General features: G+C 42.3%; 1 protein-coding gene across 1 annotated transcript in view; it reads left to right on the top strand.

The window, feature by feature from the left end:
* Window positions 1-16,965, top strand: part of LOC112118973 (cytosolic carboxypeptidase 6) — a 1,367,858-nt gene that overhangs the window by 1,093,195 nt on the left and 257,698 nt on the right. The window contains exon 9 of the mRNA XM_026651876.1: window positions 15,887-16,001. Coding sequence (XP_026507661.1) covers window positions 15,887-16,001 — 115 coding nt within the window. The remainder of the gene's footprint in view (window positions 1-15,886; window positions 16,002-16,965) is intronic.

The following is a 16,965-nucleotide window of genomic DNA, read 5'->3' on the forward strand; positions in this document are numbered from 1 at the left end:
CCCCCCCCCGGCCCGGGGAGCCGTGCGGCAGCTCCCCATCCCAGCTCACCTCTGCTCCGCCTCCTCCCCAAGCACACCGCCCCCGCTCTAATTCTCCTCCCCTCCCAGGCTTGCGGCGCCAAACAGCTGATTGGTGCTGCAAGCCTGGGAGGCGGGAGAAGTGGAGCGGCGACCACGCACTCGGGGAGGGGGCGTAGGAACGCTGTAAAAAAAAAATTGGGGGCACTGCTTTTTGGCGCCCCCAAATCTTGGCGCCCTAGGCAACCGCCTAGTTTGCCTAAATGGTAGCAGCAGCCCTGGTTGAGGTGCTGCTGAGGGTGGGGGCCCCTTGCTTCCAGCAGCCCCTTCCTCTGGTGTCTTTGAGGTTCCCCTCTCACGGTCGGTAGTGACTCTGGGTCTGAGTGCGAGAGAGATGACAAACTCAGATTCTTTGGGTCCTGAGTGGGGATGTACACCAGATGCTATCGGTAGGTTTCTGGGGGAGACTAAGGGGAAACATGGAGTAGAGGTGGCAGGTTGGTTTCCTGACCTTAATCTGTTTTGTGTTGTCTTCTCAGTATACCATGAGACATGTCTGCGTGCCTGAGTTTGACAAACAAGCGATACAGATTGGAAAAAAAACTGATGACCAAAGTGCGTGTCTCTTTGATCAATGGAAATGTCGGGGATTAATGGATGTAGGAGAATTTGGTGGTTTTGTTTTGAGGTTTGGGTTTTTTAATTTCTGTCTGTATTTTTTCTTATTTTTTCTGATGAGTACTGATGGATAATTTTGTATGTGCTTCTCTGCGTGTGAATGGGTTCAAAGACATTAAAAACATATGGCTCTTTTTTAGTACCTGTCCCCCAAAAAGGTGGTCATTCCATTAGTGTAAGAGATGCACACAAATGCAGGCAATCAAACCGATTGGCTTGCTGCTTGGAGAGGGGGGGATTTTCTGATTATGGTTCCACTGCACACACAGGGGTTGCTTTTCTCTTTGAAGACAGGGTAAAGCCTGATTCGATGGTTGTGTGGGAAATTCGTTCCAGGACATTGGTTGATGGTTCGAGCTACTTTTGAGCAATATCATCTTTTCTTTAATTAGAATTAAGGGTAAGATTTTGTCACGGTTATTTTTAGTAATAGTCATGGACGGGTTAAGGGCAATAAACAAAAATTCAGGGAAGCCCATGACCTGTCCCTGACTTTTACTAAAAATAACTGACAAAATGGGGCTGAGCCCAAGCCCTGGTGCAGGAGGGGAGAGGGGGAATCCAGCACCCACCACCACTGTGACTGACAGCTTCGTGGTCCCCCGGCACCCATGCTGGGTGGGAGCTCCAAGGTCCCCCCAGTGCCCATGGCAGCTTGGAGCTGTGGGGGCTCCCATCCCCTGTGGTGTCCAGGAGCTCTGGGTCCCTCCCACTATAGCTGAGAGCTCCAGGGCTGGTGGCTCAGAGCTCCGGGTCCCCCTGCTGCCCATGGCAGCTGGGACTCCAGGGCCTCCACTGGCTGAGAGCTCCAGCCCCACTGCCTTGGGGCTGAAGCGGAAAATGTTATGGAGGTCCGTGACTTCCGTGTCCTCTGTGATATAATCTTAGCCTTAATTATAATGTCTCTGCTCTTACTGTGGCAGGAGACAGGGTAAGTTTTTTTTTTCCAGAGTTTGGGTGCTCTTTTGACTAATTGTTTGACACGTATTTTAATTTTGGAGGGTGATTTTAATGGTGTTCTTAATTAGAGATTGGATAGGAATCATTTGGAGCTGCATCCACTGTCTGCTCTGCAACTTGTAAATCTTTTACAGGCTTCTGACCTGACTGATACCTGTAACATGTTCACCCTTCTGTGCAGCAGTACACCTGGAGGAGAGGTAGGGCCAGCTCGCTCTCTGGCCATCTTGGACTGTTTTCATGTTTTTACTCATTATTGGTCTTGTTTGTTTTCTAGTTCCATTGTCCCTACGAGGATTTCAGGTTGTGGTCTGGTCTCATTTGTGTTGTCTCATCCTTCTATTCAAGACCATCATCCATACTGGCATTTTAACACTTGGCTTTTACAAGATTTTCACTCCGGGCACTGTCAGTTACTTTGGGGGACCCTGGGTTTCCTCCCCAGGATGTTTTCCCCTCCTTGAGGCAATGGTGGGAGGTGGGTAAAGTTAATATTAAATATTTTTCTCAGCAGACAACCCTCAGCCTTTGATGGAGTATGGAAAAGTTAGAGTTAGAACCTGAAAAAGCCTTTCATAGCAGTAATGATGCTGGGTTGCATGAGAGCTTGAAATATAAGAAAACCCCAGCAATTGTGGGACCTTTCTGATAGCAAAGTTCAGGGTGCACTGTGGGTGGCTAATTCCAGGGCCTTTCTCAAATGGATATGCCTACTCACTTTTTCTTCTGCCTGGAAAAGGAACATGCAAAGTGCAAGACGATTGGCTGTTTCAAGGCGTTATCGAGCTGAGCGCTTTCAGATCCTGTGGCGATTAGGAACTTTGCGGTGTGTTTTTGTTCAGACCTGTATGCCTCAAAGTCTGTGTGTCCATCTGAGACTCGGCAGCTCCTTGAGGATCTTCCGAGGATCTTAGCAATGGATGTGGACAGACTTGAACAGGACCTGACACACTCTCAGAATTGACTTCTACCCTAAATGGCTTTGCTCTAGGGAAGGCACCTGGGATTAGTGGTTTGCCTATTGAGGTTTAAAAGGCCTTTTGGACCCTTCTTGGGCCTGACTTGCTCCAGGTTTTTCAGGAGACCATCAGGGAGATGATATTGTCACTCCATTGTCATCGAGCGCTTCTTACCTTGTTGCCTAAGAAGGGGGACCTTGGGGAGGTGTAGCATTGGAGACCTGGGTTCCTGCTTTGCGCCGACTATAATTTTTTCCAAGGCCTTGGCAAACAGACTGTAAGCTGTGTTTGGTTTGGTCCTGCACACTGATCAGCTCTATTGTGTCTCCAACAGGTCAATTTTTATAACCTTTTCCTATTGCAGGATGTAATGTCAGTCTTTCAGATGTTTGATTTGCATGTTTGGTTGACTTCCCTTGATCAAGATAAGGCTTTTGATCTTGCAGGCCATGGTTATTTTATTTTGAATCCTTTCTGCTTTTGGTTTTGTGTGTGTGTGTGTGTGTGTTACCGACATATATAGTCTAATTAAGGTGAATGGTGTTTTGAGCACTCCCTTCCAGTCTGTAGGGGAGTCAGGGTTGTTCCCTGTCTGGGTTACTGTATGCTTTTTCTACTGAGCCTCTATTACGCATGTAGAGAAAGCATCTTTCTGGCCTTTCTCTCCCTGTTCCAACTTGTACTCTGGAGAAAGTCTCCACATATGCTGGCGATGTGACTGTGTTTATTATTCATGATTGGGATGTCCAGGTTTTCAATGAATGTCAGCACTATTTTGAGCAGACTTCCTCAGCTGGCATAAATTGTGGGATGAGTGACTCCTGCTAGGGGCTTGAGTGATCTCCCACCCCATGACTTTGCCGGGAGGGGTGGGGAGGTATTGTGGAGCTGAACTGGCTTTTAGGCACTAGGAATTATGCTGGGACTGGATGACATTCTGGGTTGGAATTGGGAGGAGTTCATGGAAATGTTGAAAAGGTGGAAATAGTATTTGCCTCCACTCTTCTGCCTGGTGTAGTGGGGCTTTAGGGTCTCATTGATCTGAGCAGAGTCACTACTTTTTGGTTGTCAAGTATCAGAGGGGTAGCCGTGTTAGTCTGGATCTGTAAAAAGCAACAAAGAGTCCTGTGGCACCTTATAGACTAACAGACGTATTGGAGCATAAGCTTTCGTGGGTGAATACCCACTTCGTCAGATGCATGACCCCCATGAAAGCTTATGCTCCAATACATCTGTTAGTCTATAAGGTGCCACAGGACTCTTTGTTGCTTTTTACTTTTTGGTTGCCATCTCTAGAGTAACTGTTGTTTGTAGATGAACCTGTTCCTTGGAAGCAACTGGTCTTTGCTTTTTCCTCAGTGGATAGAGGGTTTGGATTTTGCTAGGGAACTTTTTTTTATTGGACCCTGGGTGTCTCAGTTTCAATATGTTACCTGTTTTTTTTATCAAAGCCTTTTTACACTGGGAGATTTTTTTAAGCTGAGGATGCAGGATAGGCAGATGGAGTTCCCAAGGTTGCATGCTGAACCCCTTGTTTATAACCTTATTCTTGTTTGTAGATCTGTGGTATGCCTTGCAAACTTCATTCTGGGTCAAGCAAAGATGGCCATTTTAAAAAGTAGATATACATTATTTGGTATTGGTGTTAACGATGTTCTTTGGTATTTTAGATTGTTCATGGTTTTACACCTTCATTTGGAGTTTAGATATTATCCTCTTTTAAGCAATTTGGATCAATATATTCAGAGGGGTGGCTATTGGAAATGCACTTTGTGCTGTTGGGGATAGGCAATCATTTTTGAATTTGTAATTTATTTTCTTGTTTTTACTGTGTTTCTGTACTGATTTTATCAAATGTTTTAAAAGTCAAACTCTCCCCCCACTCTCTCTTTTCCTTCCCCCTTACATTTCATTGTATAGTATATAGAGCAGTATAAACAAATCATTGTCCGTATGAAATTTTAGTTTGTACTGACTTCACTAGTGCATTTAATGTAGCCTGTTGTAAAAACTTGGTGGGATAATACACATGATTGGAATGTTGGTGTGGATGGGTACAGCTTGCTCAGGAAGGATAGACAGGGGAAAAAGGCAGGAGGTGTTGCCTTATATATTAAAAATGTACACACTTGGACTGAGGTAGAGATGGACATAGGAGATGGAAGTGTTGAGAGTCTCTGGGTTAGGCTAAAAGGGGTAAAAAACAAGGGTGATGTCATGCTAGGAGTCTACTACAGGCCACCTAAACAGGTGGAAGAGGTGGATGAGGCTTTTTTAAAACAACTAACAAAATCATCCAAAGCCCAAGATTTGGTGGTGATGGGGGACTTCAACTATCCGGATATATGTTGGGAAAATAACACAGCAGGGCACAGACTATCCAACAAATTCTTGGACTGCATTGCAGACAACTTTTTATTTCAGAAGGTTGAAAAAGCTACTAGGGGGGAAGCTGTTCTAGACTTGATTTTAACAAATAGGGAGGAACTCGTTGAGAATTTGAAAGTAGAAGACAGCTTGGGTGAAAGTGATCATGAAATCATAGAGTTTGCAATTCTAAGGAAGGGTAGAAGGGAGAACAGCAAAATAGAGACAATGGATTTCAGGAAGGCGGATTTTGGTAAGCTCAGAGAGCTGATAGGTAAGGTCCCATGGGAATCAAGACCGAGGGGAAAAACAACTGAGGAGAGTTGGCAGTTTTTCAAAGGGACACTATTAAGGGTCCAAAAGCAAGCTATTCCGCTGGTTAGGAAAGATAGAAAATGTGGCAAAAGACCACCTTGGCTTAACCACGAGATCTTGCATGATCTAAAAAATAAAAAGGAGTCATATAAAAAATGGAAACTAGGACAGATTACAAAGGATGAATATAGGCAAACAACACAGGAATGCAGGGAAAAGATTAGAAAGGCAAAGGCACAAAATGAGCTCAAACTAGCTACGGGAATAAAGGGAAACAAGAAGACTTTTTATCAATACATTAGAAGCAAGAGGAAGACCAAAGACAGGGTAGGCCCACTGCTTAGTGAAGAGGGAGAAACAGTAACAGGAAACTTGGAAATGGCAGAGATGCTTAATGACTTCTCTGTTTCGGTCTTCACCGAGAAGTCTGAAGGAATGCCTAACATAGTGAATGCTAATGGGAAGGGGGTAGGTTTAGCAGATAAAATAAAAAAAGAACAAGTTAAAAATCACTTAGAAAAGTTAGATGCCTGCAAGTCACCAGGGCCTGATGAAATGCATCCTAGAATACTCAAGGAGCTAATAGAGGAGGTATCTGAGCCTCTAGCTATTATCTTTGGAAAATCATGGGAGACGGGAGAGATTCCAGAAGACTGGAAAAGGGCAAACATAGTGCCCATCTATAAAAAGGGAAATAAAAACAACCCAGGAAACTACAGACCAGTTAGTTTAACTTCTGTGCCAGGGAAGATAATGGAGCAAGTAATTAAGGAAATCATCTGCAAACACTTGGAAGGTGGTAAGGTGATAGGGAACAGCCAGCATGGATTTGTAAAGAACAAATCATGTCAAACCAATCTGATAGCTTTCTTCGATAGGATAACGAGTCTTGTGGATAAGGGAGAAGCTGTGGATGTGGTATACCTAGACTTTAGTAAGGCATTTGATACAGTCTCGCATGATATTCTTATCGATAAACTAGGCAAATACAATTTAGATGGGGCTACTATAAGGTGGGTGCATAACTGGCTGGATAACCGTACTCAGAGAGTTGTTATTAATGGTTCCCAATCCTGCTGGAAAGGCATAACGAGTGGGGTTCCGCAGGGGTCTGTTTTGGGACCGGCTCTGTTCAGTATCTTCATTAACGACTTAGATATTGGCATAGAAAGTACGCTTATTAAGTTTGCGGATGATACCAAACTGGGAGGGATTGCAACTGCTTTGGAGGACAGGGTCATAATTCAAAATGATCTGGACAAATTGGAGAAATGGTCTGAGGTAAACAGGAGGAAGTTTAACAAAGACAAATGCAAAGTGCTCCACTTAGGAAGAAAAAATCAGTTTCACACATACAGAATGGGAAGAGACTGTCTAGGAAGGAGTACGGCAGAAAGGGATCTAGGGGTTATAGTGGACCACAAGCTAAATATGAGTCAACAGTGTGATGCTGTTGCAAAAAAAGCAAACGTGATTCTGGGATGTATTAACAGGTGTGTTGTGAACAAGACACGAGAAGTCATTCTTCCTCTCTACTGTGCTCTGGTTAGGCCTCAGCTGGAGTATTGTGTCCAGTTCTGGGCACCGCATTTCAAGAAAGATGTGGAGAAATTGGAAAGGGTCCAGAGAAGAGCAACAAGAATGATTAAAGGTATTGAGAACATGACCTATGAAGGAAGGCTGAAAGAATTGGGTTTGTTTAGTTTGGAAAAGAGAAGACTGAGAGGGGACATGATAGCAGTTTTCAGGTATCTAAAAGGGTGTCATAAGGAGGAGGGAGAAAACTTGTTCACCTTAGCCTCTAAGGATAGAACAAGAAGCAATGGGCTTAAACTGCAGCAAGGGAGGTCTAGGTTGGACATTAGGAAAAAGTTCCTAACTGTCAGGGTGGTTAAACACTGGAATAAATAGCCTAGGGAGGTTGTGGAATCTCCATCTCTGGAGATATTTAAGAGTAGGTTAGATAAATGTCTATCAGGGATGGTCTAGACAGTATTTGGTCCTGCCATGCGGGCAGGGGACTGGACTCGATGACCTCTCGAGGTCCCTTCCAGTCCTAGAATCTATGAATCTATAAAATTAGGCAAATATCTAGATGAATTAACATACCCCCTGGAAGACCTCTGCGTACCCCCATGGTTACACGTATCCCTGATTGAGAACCACACTGTAGTCATTAGGGCACTCATCTGCGAGATGGCAGATCACAGTTCAAATCCGTGTTTCCCCTCAGGCAAAGGTGGGTCTTGGACTGGGGGTCTCCCACATTCCAGCTGAGTACCCTAAACACTGGGCCAAAAGTTCTGAGGGAGATGCTCCACAGACACCTAACAGCTGAGAATCCTAGGCAGAGATAGGTGACTCCCCGCTTAGTATACTCGTGTTTGTGAATCCCATTCTTAGGTGTCTATTTCCTTCTATTCATTGTGAAGGAAGCCTGAGAGCCTAACTCAGGCTTTGTGAATTCCAGTGGTTTTCTAGGCACCTAAATGTTAGTCATTGAGATGCTGAGGGCTAGTCTACACTACCCGCCCGGATCGGCGGGTAGAAATCGATCTCTTGGGGATCGATTTATCGCGTCTCATCTAGACGGATAAACCGATCCCCGAATCGACGCATGTACTCGTCAGGAGGAGTAAGCGCCGCCGATGGGGGAGCCGCAGCGGTCGATTTGCCGCCGTCCTCACAGCGGGGTAAGTCGAATAGGATACGTCGAATTCGCGTCGCTGAATTTGCATATCTTAAATCGATCCCCCCGCCAGTGTAGACCTAGCCTCAGTGTCACAATGCCTAAGTCCCTTTGTGACTCTAGCCCTAACTGTCTTGTGTATGATACTGAAAGTTCAATTGAAGCAGCGCTTGGAATTGGATCATTGCCAGACTCCCTGGATTGCATTTAGCCAACCAATCTCAAGGAATAAGGTTTTGTTTGTTTTTCCACTAAAATCAAAGCACTTGGAGACTTTATAGTTAAACACTTAGCCGGGGATAAATTGTCCCATGGTCAAGAAAATGCTGTGTTCTAACAGACCCAGTTAGCTCCCTGTTGCCTTTCTTTTCTTCTTTGGATAAAATGAAACTTAATCACAAAATGAAATAGTTCATGTAGAATGTGCACCTGTCTTTGCTGCCTGCTTTGGCCTTGATTAGCTTCTATCCATCCTATCATGCAAAATTATCTTCTCTAGTTTGGTTTTCTCTTGTCAAGAGTTTCATGTTCTTTAGGAGATATAAAGGACCTTGGTGATTTCTTCATATTCTCTGCAGACCCAACAGTGTTTTTCTCCCATATTTGCCATTAGAGGGCAGTGTAGGCATCACTGAATCCACATCCCAAGTACTGTGAGTTCCTTTCCATACTCTTGTTACGTTCCTGTAAAGCACACGTCTGTGAATAAGGGATAATGCAGACATCTGGGAAATAAATATGATGAAAGGATTAAATATCTTTTCCTCGTATTAATAATAGCACAAAGTGCTAAGCTATCTTTGATCTTAATTAGTTTATGGTCTCTACTACAAATTACTTCTAGCAAAGGAGATGGGTAAACTGGTAAAATAAAAATGCCTCTTGTTTCCAAATCTTGTGCCAAAACTCAAACCCCAAATAAGTGTTGAAATTGGAATTTTTTTCAGCTAACAGTTTTTTTTCACATTAATTCTCATTTTCTCATGCTTCTTGAGATGTTCGTTCTAGCTAGCCTTTGTAATAGAACAGAAATATCCAAATAAAGCAAGATAAGCTGTGTACATGGTAGTGTGTTTTGTGAAATTTCCAGCCCTGTTTGGCAGAATCAAGACATTCAGATGAGATACATTTGAGATGATGCTGATGATGATTATTTGTATTACAATACAGCCTGGCAGCCCCAACTGCAATACAGCCTGGGATTTTTCTATGTTTTATCTTCTAAATTAAGAGGTTTTTTGTTTTTTTCAATGTGTATTTTGAAATAAATTGTTTGTTTTGTTTTTGCAATATTTCTCTTAAAATCTACTCTGTATTGATGACTAAGGTACAATAAATTTTAATTTTGCTGTGGATATGAAGTGAAAAATGACATCTGAAAAGACATTAATAAGGCATTGCCAGTCATCTCCATAAGGATTCCCTTAGCATTGACCCAGGGTGAAGTCTCCCGCCCTTCTCTCCAAATATTTAAGTGGTTTTTACCTTCATCTGAGTTCAGCAGCCTGCTTTTAAGTCTTGGTGGAAGGAAGAGTACTGCAGAAAGGAGTGAAGTCAGCATCACATTAACCATGTAATTATGGATCACTCTGTGTGATGATCCTTTCTAGAGAAAATTCTAGTGACAGCAAGATTCCAGATCATGTCAGTATCCAGGATCCAAGCTAACTCTTCTCATTTATCAACATTGTTTTTATTGCAGTTTGGAAATGCATCAAAATAAGAAATTATTGAATGGTTTCTGTCTATGGGTCTGTGCTGAAGGCTGGTTTGCAACTGCTAGTATGCATTCTGCAAGACATTGGTATAGCATTATTACCAATTCTGAGTGGGCTTCAGTGCTAAAACGATATCTGTCCCCCCTTCCTGGGATGCATCATGGTGCACTTCATTTTTCATATCCATTAACACATTAATATCCATCAATGGCTGAATGAACGAGGGCCTCGTATACCTAAAGGAAGTTCCTTCTTGCTCATTGTTGATGTATGTTGGTATGGCAGCATGGGGGACGCTTATGCTACCATTACTCATGCTCTACCTGCTCTATGGACAAAGAGGATGTCAGGTACTCGGCCTATTAATATGATACTTTTTCAGCACTAAATTCAAAGGGAAAAGGATACCGTTGCTTTTTATCAAATTTGCAAGTACTGACCTCACGCACACCTTCTTTACCATCTTCTAATGGGGAAACTGCTTCCTGTTGTACAGTTAAGTGGTTCTGAGGTATTCATACCTCTGTTTTTTTATTATTTAGTATTATTATTTTGCAATGCAATTTACATCATTTTGATTGATCCCAAAATGCAAAGTATTTACTTTTAGCTACAAGATGCAGTAAATCTTACAACATCTTTTTCTGACCAGTATGTATTTCAGTTGTTAGCAAATGGCTCCCAAAATATGAATTACTACTTCTTTCCTGACACGTACAAGACAGAGTTCAGGATATGTTTGCATTACCAAATGTCATATTGTATTAGAATCTACAATTATTAGATTTTCAGTAATAGGAGCAAACATAGAGTTATACAATTACACAAATATTGACATATTATTGATGTGGGTAGAGAAGAGACATCAGGAAGAGGGAGCAAGAAGCAACTTTATGGTGCTGAGTGAGAGGTGATAAAGGGCAATCCAAGAAGCAGTCAGAAATGTTAGATGGAGAGAAAGATGTCAGAGATACAGATGCTAATTTGGGAATCATAGAATCATAGAATCATAGAATATCAGGGTTGGAAGGGACCTCAGGAGGTCATCTAGTCCAACCCCCTGCTCAAAGCAGGACCAATTCCCAACTAAATCATCCCAGCCAGGGCTTTGTCAAGCCGGGCCTTAAAAACCTCCAAGGAAGGAGACTCCACCACCTCCCTAGGTAACGCATTCCAGTGCTTCACCACCCTCCTAGTGAAATAGTGTTTCCTAATATCCAACCTAGACCTCCCCCACTGCAACTTGAGACCATTGCTCCTTGTTCTGTCATCTGCCACCATTGAGAACAGCCGAGTTCCATCCTCTTTGGAACCCCCCCTCAGGTAATTGAAGGCTGCTATCAAATCCCCCCTCAGTCTTCTCTTCTGGAGAATCATCTACATAAAGACAGTTGAAACTGTCAGAGTGGATGAGGTTGCCAGGACAGAGTACGTGATGGAGGAGGTGGAAGAGTGACTTTGAGGGACATCTACCGATACTTGGAGAAAGGAGCGTGGGGGAGCAAATAAGAAATGCTGAAGGAGCAGGCATCAGAGAGGACCAATGAGCTTCTGAGGTGCAGAAGTAGGGTGACCAGATGTCCTGATTTTGTAGGGACAGTCCCCATATTTGGAACTGTGTCTTATGTAGGTGCCGATTACCCCCCACCCCTGTCCAGATTTTTCACCCTTGCTGTCTGGTCAACATATGCAGAAGCCAAGAGAGGAGAGAGACGAGAGTGTGGCCAGCATTGTTGAAGGCAGCCAATGGACAAAAAGTAAAAATGGAGAAGTAACTCCGATTTAGTTGGGAGGAGGTCTTCGCTAGTAAAGTTTTAGTGAAGCTGGATTAGCAGGCGGGATCAGGCAAAGAAACACCCCTAAATTAATGGAACCATGAAGATGTTGTACACCTGCTAAACTGAGTGCGATTGTATTTATTCTCTTTTTTTCTTTCATTTTCTTCACCGTATTTTCATTTTTTAAAGTTTATTTGGGACCAGTACCAAACGCCCATTGAAGCCAATAGAAAGACTTCCATGGACTTTGGATCAGCCTCTCCGTGTGCCATGTCTGAAATTATATTATGAACTGTTCAGGGTAAAGGCAGTATCTGTAACTGTATATTATTGCAAATAATAATGGAAATGATAATTAATTTCCAGAATGGATCATGTCTGAAATAAAAAGGTTGCATATTTTTATACTTCTTTGTTTCTATAAACTTGGGGGCTATTTTCCACATTTTAATTTGTGTGACTGGGCACATCCATCTTGTTCTCCGTTTTATTGTGAAGTCTTCAAAAAGACAGAATTGAATTCATCAAGAATTTCCTTGGTCTTTAGCCGCAGAGACATAATTTTTTAAAAAATAATGCTTGCCTTATTTTTTGTTCAATTTGGCTGATTCAAATTGGATCACTTCATGTGACCCAGACTGCAGCTATGGTTCCAAAAATCCAACCAATCTATGGGCAGCACTTTTTTCTTTAATAGCAGACTAATTGGCAGACCAATTAATCTGCTCATCTGTGAAGAGAAAATTTATTGCAATAAGTAGATTCATTTCCAGAAGTCATTCTCTAAGGTAGCATTCCAGTGGCCTTGTTTACTTCATGCCCTGCAACACGATCCAACGCCTCAACAGTAGCACAGGTCAATTAGTGGACAAATTAAGCAATTATTAGCCACTAACAAGGGTGACTGGCATCATTACCCTTCCTGTTTACTACCAAACTGTTATTTTAAGACAAGGACCAACAAATAAATTAGGGCATCTGCTATATTGCTGTGCCTGCCTTGAAGTAAATGATATTAATTGGGTTTTGGTTGCTGCCAAATTTTTAACCTTGGCCTAATGAGATACACTGATATATCTCTTGCTGATTATAGAAACTGTAAAATTTAATTTGTGTTGATTTATTAAAACAAGAACCAAGTTCTGTGAGATGGTATTTTTTTGAATAATCCAGCATCAATCTTTTAATTTTAAATATCCTTGGATCATCGAGTTCCTCTAAAAGAAAAGCTCTGCACTAATTCTAGTGATTATTTTTGGTTGCTTACAATAAGTTTCTGATGGGGTGTGCGTGCATAGATATACATTTTCCATTTGTGTTTTCTCTTGTGCTCCTTGGGGCTATTCTTACTTCCGTTTTAGACTTCAGTGTTTTTTGTTTTGTTTTTTTTAACGCTTGCCTTATTATTTTTATCACATGACCCACAATAAGGAGATAGAACCTTCCCTAACTGATAATTGCTGAAGCATTTACTCAGCTTCGGGTATCTGTAGTCTCAGAATACGGAAAAGGTAGAGCAAATATCTCAACAGGAGCTTAGTAACTTGGAGGCAGCGTGACCTAGTAGGTAGCCCGTCAGACTGGGAGTCAGGAGACCTAGGTTCTACCACAGACCTAAAGTGTGACCTTGCCCAAATCACATCATCTTGGTTTCCCCCTCAGCCTTTGTCTGTCTTGTCTATAAAAACTGTAAGCCCTTCACTGCAATCACTGTCTCTTCTTATGTGTTTGTTCAGTGCCTAGCATAATGGGGCCCTGATTTGGTGGGGACGCTATTGGAATATGAATAATAAATAAGAAGAATCCCACTTCAGAATTCATTAGGAGGAAGAGGCTTTGTGGGGTGGCATGTGGCAGGCCTTGAATCAAGAAATGTGCTATCTAACAGCAAAGAAGAAACTGCTTTGGTTGAAACATTTAGGTATGTGTACACTGCAGTTAGATACCCATGGCCAGCCACTGTCAGCTGGCTTGGGCCAAGGGGCCCTTTGATGGTGGTGTAGATGGTCGGGCTCTGGCTATAGCCCGGGCTCTGGCATCCTCCCATCTCACATGGTTCTACAGCCCAGGCTCCAGTCCAAGCGCAAACGCCTACATCACAATTAAGCAGCCACTTAGTCCGAGGCCCGCAAGCCCAAGTCAGCTGGCATGGGGCAGCTGCGGGTTTTTAACTGCAGTGTAGACATACCTTATTATCCTTTTCCTGCCAATAAAATCTTGTCATGATTCAGACAAACTATTTGCAGTGCTCTGAATACCTCCCTCTACCTAAGACTTTGGTTCAAGAAACCAAGAGTTTCCTGTGTAAATTTAAATAATCAAAATGAGATGTCCTTGCCAAGATCTACATGAGAGACTGCGTTAAATAATAGAAACAAAGCAGGAAAAAGCCTGTACGAGCCCTTCAGGGGCAGAGGTTGCCATCAAAGCAGAACTCAGACATATTGGGGCTAGCAGCCAGAACAACTACCAGAATGAAAACAGTAATTGAGGAGAACCCGAGGCATGTGTCTATATAGCCCACTATAGTGTATAGAAATAGGGTAGTAGCCCTTTAAATAGTTGTGAGCCCTCTCGTGGTGCTCACAATGTGCTATGTTCTGGAAGCAGCCAAAAACCTGTCATAGCAGCAGAATGTATGGAACTAGGCATGGTGTGTTTATGTATAACTAGTAAACATGGTTATTTGGGACTTGGCTCTGCCCATTGGATTTCTTTATGCTCTTATCATTGTGTAAAGAGAAAAAGACGTAACACCCACCAAAAAGCAGATGAACATTCAGTTTTCATATTTGCGAGGAGGTAGCTGAAGAAACATCTCCTAAACAATATAATTACATGTGTGCTAATCCAGCTCCAAAAATTCAGAATGAGTCTCTCTCCAATTGGAAAACCTCACTATGGAAAGAGATCCTCTCTCCTTCAAGATCTTCAGAGAAAAAGTCATTAGTTGACCAAAAATATGGATGTTTAGGGTCAATTATAGACTAATTATCCTAGAATCTAGAAGCCCTGGTTTCTCCAATGTGCCACAACGATGTAGAATTCCCTAACAGTAGCAGCAGTAGTTTAGATCTGCTGTTTTTTAAAGTACAAAATGGATCTTAGTAAATGGGTTGAATTTGGGGGAGGTTTGGTAGATTTTGGCCTCAACTTTAATGTAGATGTTTAGCAGTGCTGTGCTTTACAGTTCAACCAAACTACTGCGCCAAGTGCTTTGACATGGTCTGTGGGATTCAAATAACGTAAGTTAATCATACCAGAAAAATAAGAGATGTCAGAAGTTTTAAAAGTAATTTAGTTAGCCCAGGCCATCACTGCTGAAATATTTCCTGCTGTATATTCCCTGGTGCTCTGCCCTGCCCAGTTTTAAAAGACTCACGTCATGGGGCCGCCAGTACTTCCCTGGGGAGACTACTGCATAGTCTAGTAGCTCTCACAATCAGTGAATTTTTTCTAATGATCTGCCTTAATTTTTCTCTGCTTAGTTTCATCCTGTTACAAGAGCTCAGTTATTTGCTTTATTCAGGGGAAATTCAGTAAAAGGTCCTTGCATCACAACATAGATCTTATGGGAAATAGAAAATAGTCATGACCTATCTCTGGGTGTCTCAAGATTGCAAAGGAACTCAATTTGCCTTCACATTTGTTTGGTGGCAACTATTTTTTATCAGCATCAACTAAGTGGAGGAAGAAGAGGCAAATCTAAACACAACGCAGCCCTGCTTCCTCCCCCACTGCTAGTGCTGCCAATCTCCTTCAGCGCATTGGAGGAATTGCAGGATGCAGGTGGGAAATGTTCCCTACGCCAACGCCAGCCCTAGGAGAGAGGAGGTGTATCAAAGTGATCTGAGCACAAGATGGGGAGACAGGAACTTCTGAGTTCTAATGCTGGCTCTTCCACTGACTGAGCTTAGGGAAGATACTTAGGGTCTGATTCTCCTCTCCCTTGTGTTGGTTTTAAACTGGTGTCACTCTATTGACGTCAGTGGAGTTATTCCTGATTTACACTGGTGTAAGCGAGAGGAAAATCCAGCCTATCATCTCACTTCCTCAGTTTCCGTGGGCCTGATACTCAGCTGGTGTAAATCCACTGACTTCAATGGGGCTATGCCAATTTACATCCAGTGAGGATCTGGCTTCTTCTTCTGTAAAAGTGGGCTGGAATGAAATACTTATTTATCTCATTGGAGTCTAATAAGGATTATTTTGCTAATGTTTGTAAAGCACTTTGAAGATTAAAAGCACTACATGAGTGCCTGCAAAACGTTGGAGGCCAGAGCTCTGTGTTGAACTGAAAGGAATATTAATTTTATTTCAACTTTCAGAATTGAAACTAAAATCCATGTTGACATTGTAATTTTCTAACACAGAGGATCTTAACATTTTTCTCATTTCTTCCAGGTATAATTGACTTCCTCGTGAGCCAACATCCCATAGCCAAAGTATTGCGAGATCACTTGGTCTTCAAGATAGCTCCAATGCTTAATCCAGATGGGGTATATCTAGGAAACTACAGGTAGAGTATGTCCTATTGAAACTGCAGATCAGAACTTGGCATTGTTTTGCCACTAACTGTGACACAGTTGAGTTTTCTTTATTTCTCATCACTGGACGTTGTGCAGAAATAAAATATTACATGTGAACTAACAGCTCTCATATGGCCAAACACTATGGTTGGGTCAAAAGTCTCCCTGAACTCACTTCCCATTGAGCAACTGTATTTAGTGGTAGATTGGCCCTGAGTAAGGCATGCAGGACTATGCCTATGGCTTATTATAGGATATTTGCTCTACAAGTCCCCTTGGATGTCTGAATTAAATTCAGCTAAATCCTCACTAGACCTTAGCCATGTTTTGTAAATGCATTCATTATGCTGTTCATCAGCCTCTATGTAAATGTTTCAGTCAATCACAATTCTCTTCAGCTACCCAGATCATCCATTAAAGTCACAGATTTCTGTCTGTTATTTTACGGTAATAGGTAGTGATACATGGAATGGAATAATCATCCCATCCTATGTTAATTTTGCTTCATTTTAATATTTGAATTAGCACTTTTCCTCCTCCTCTGTTGAAAACATATTCACAAAATCTTTTGTTTTCTCTAAAATTATTTGCTCTTAAATGCATTTATTTACAAAATTGATTTGTTGTGGGAGGTAATAATGAAAAGCAGCTGATTAGCTGATGATTTGTTTGTGGGCAATTACATCCATCACACGTATCTTTGGAAGAGAGGCCCCTCAGAGATTTAATGTACTGTATGCAATTTTGCTTATAATGCAGGACTAAATAACACACACTGCAGCCATAGTACCTTGGGCTGTGATCTAATTAGGTATTTAATTGTTAGGCAGGATAGGGCCTCATTAGTTCATGGATGGGAGACCTCTGAGGAAGAATCAGCGTATTGCAGAAAATGGTGCTGATGAGTTAGTTCATTATTTTCCACTGTTCGTCTCGGCTGTCCTCCTTCAGTTG

Source organism: Terrapene carolina, unplaced genomic scaffold, assembly GCF_002925995.2.
Source record: "Terrapene carolina triunguis isolate 2854851 unplaced genomic scaffold, T_m_triunguis-2.0 Scaffold104, whole genome shotgun sequence".
Classification (NCBI taxonomy): Eukaryota; Metazoa; Chordata; order Testudines; family Emydidae; genus Terrapene; species Terrapene triunguis.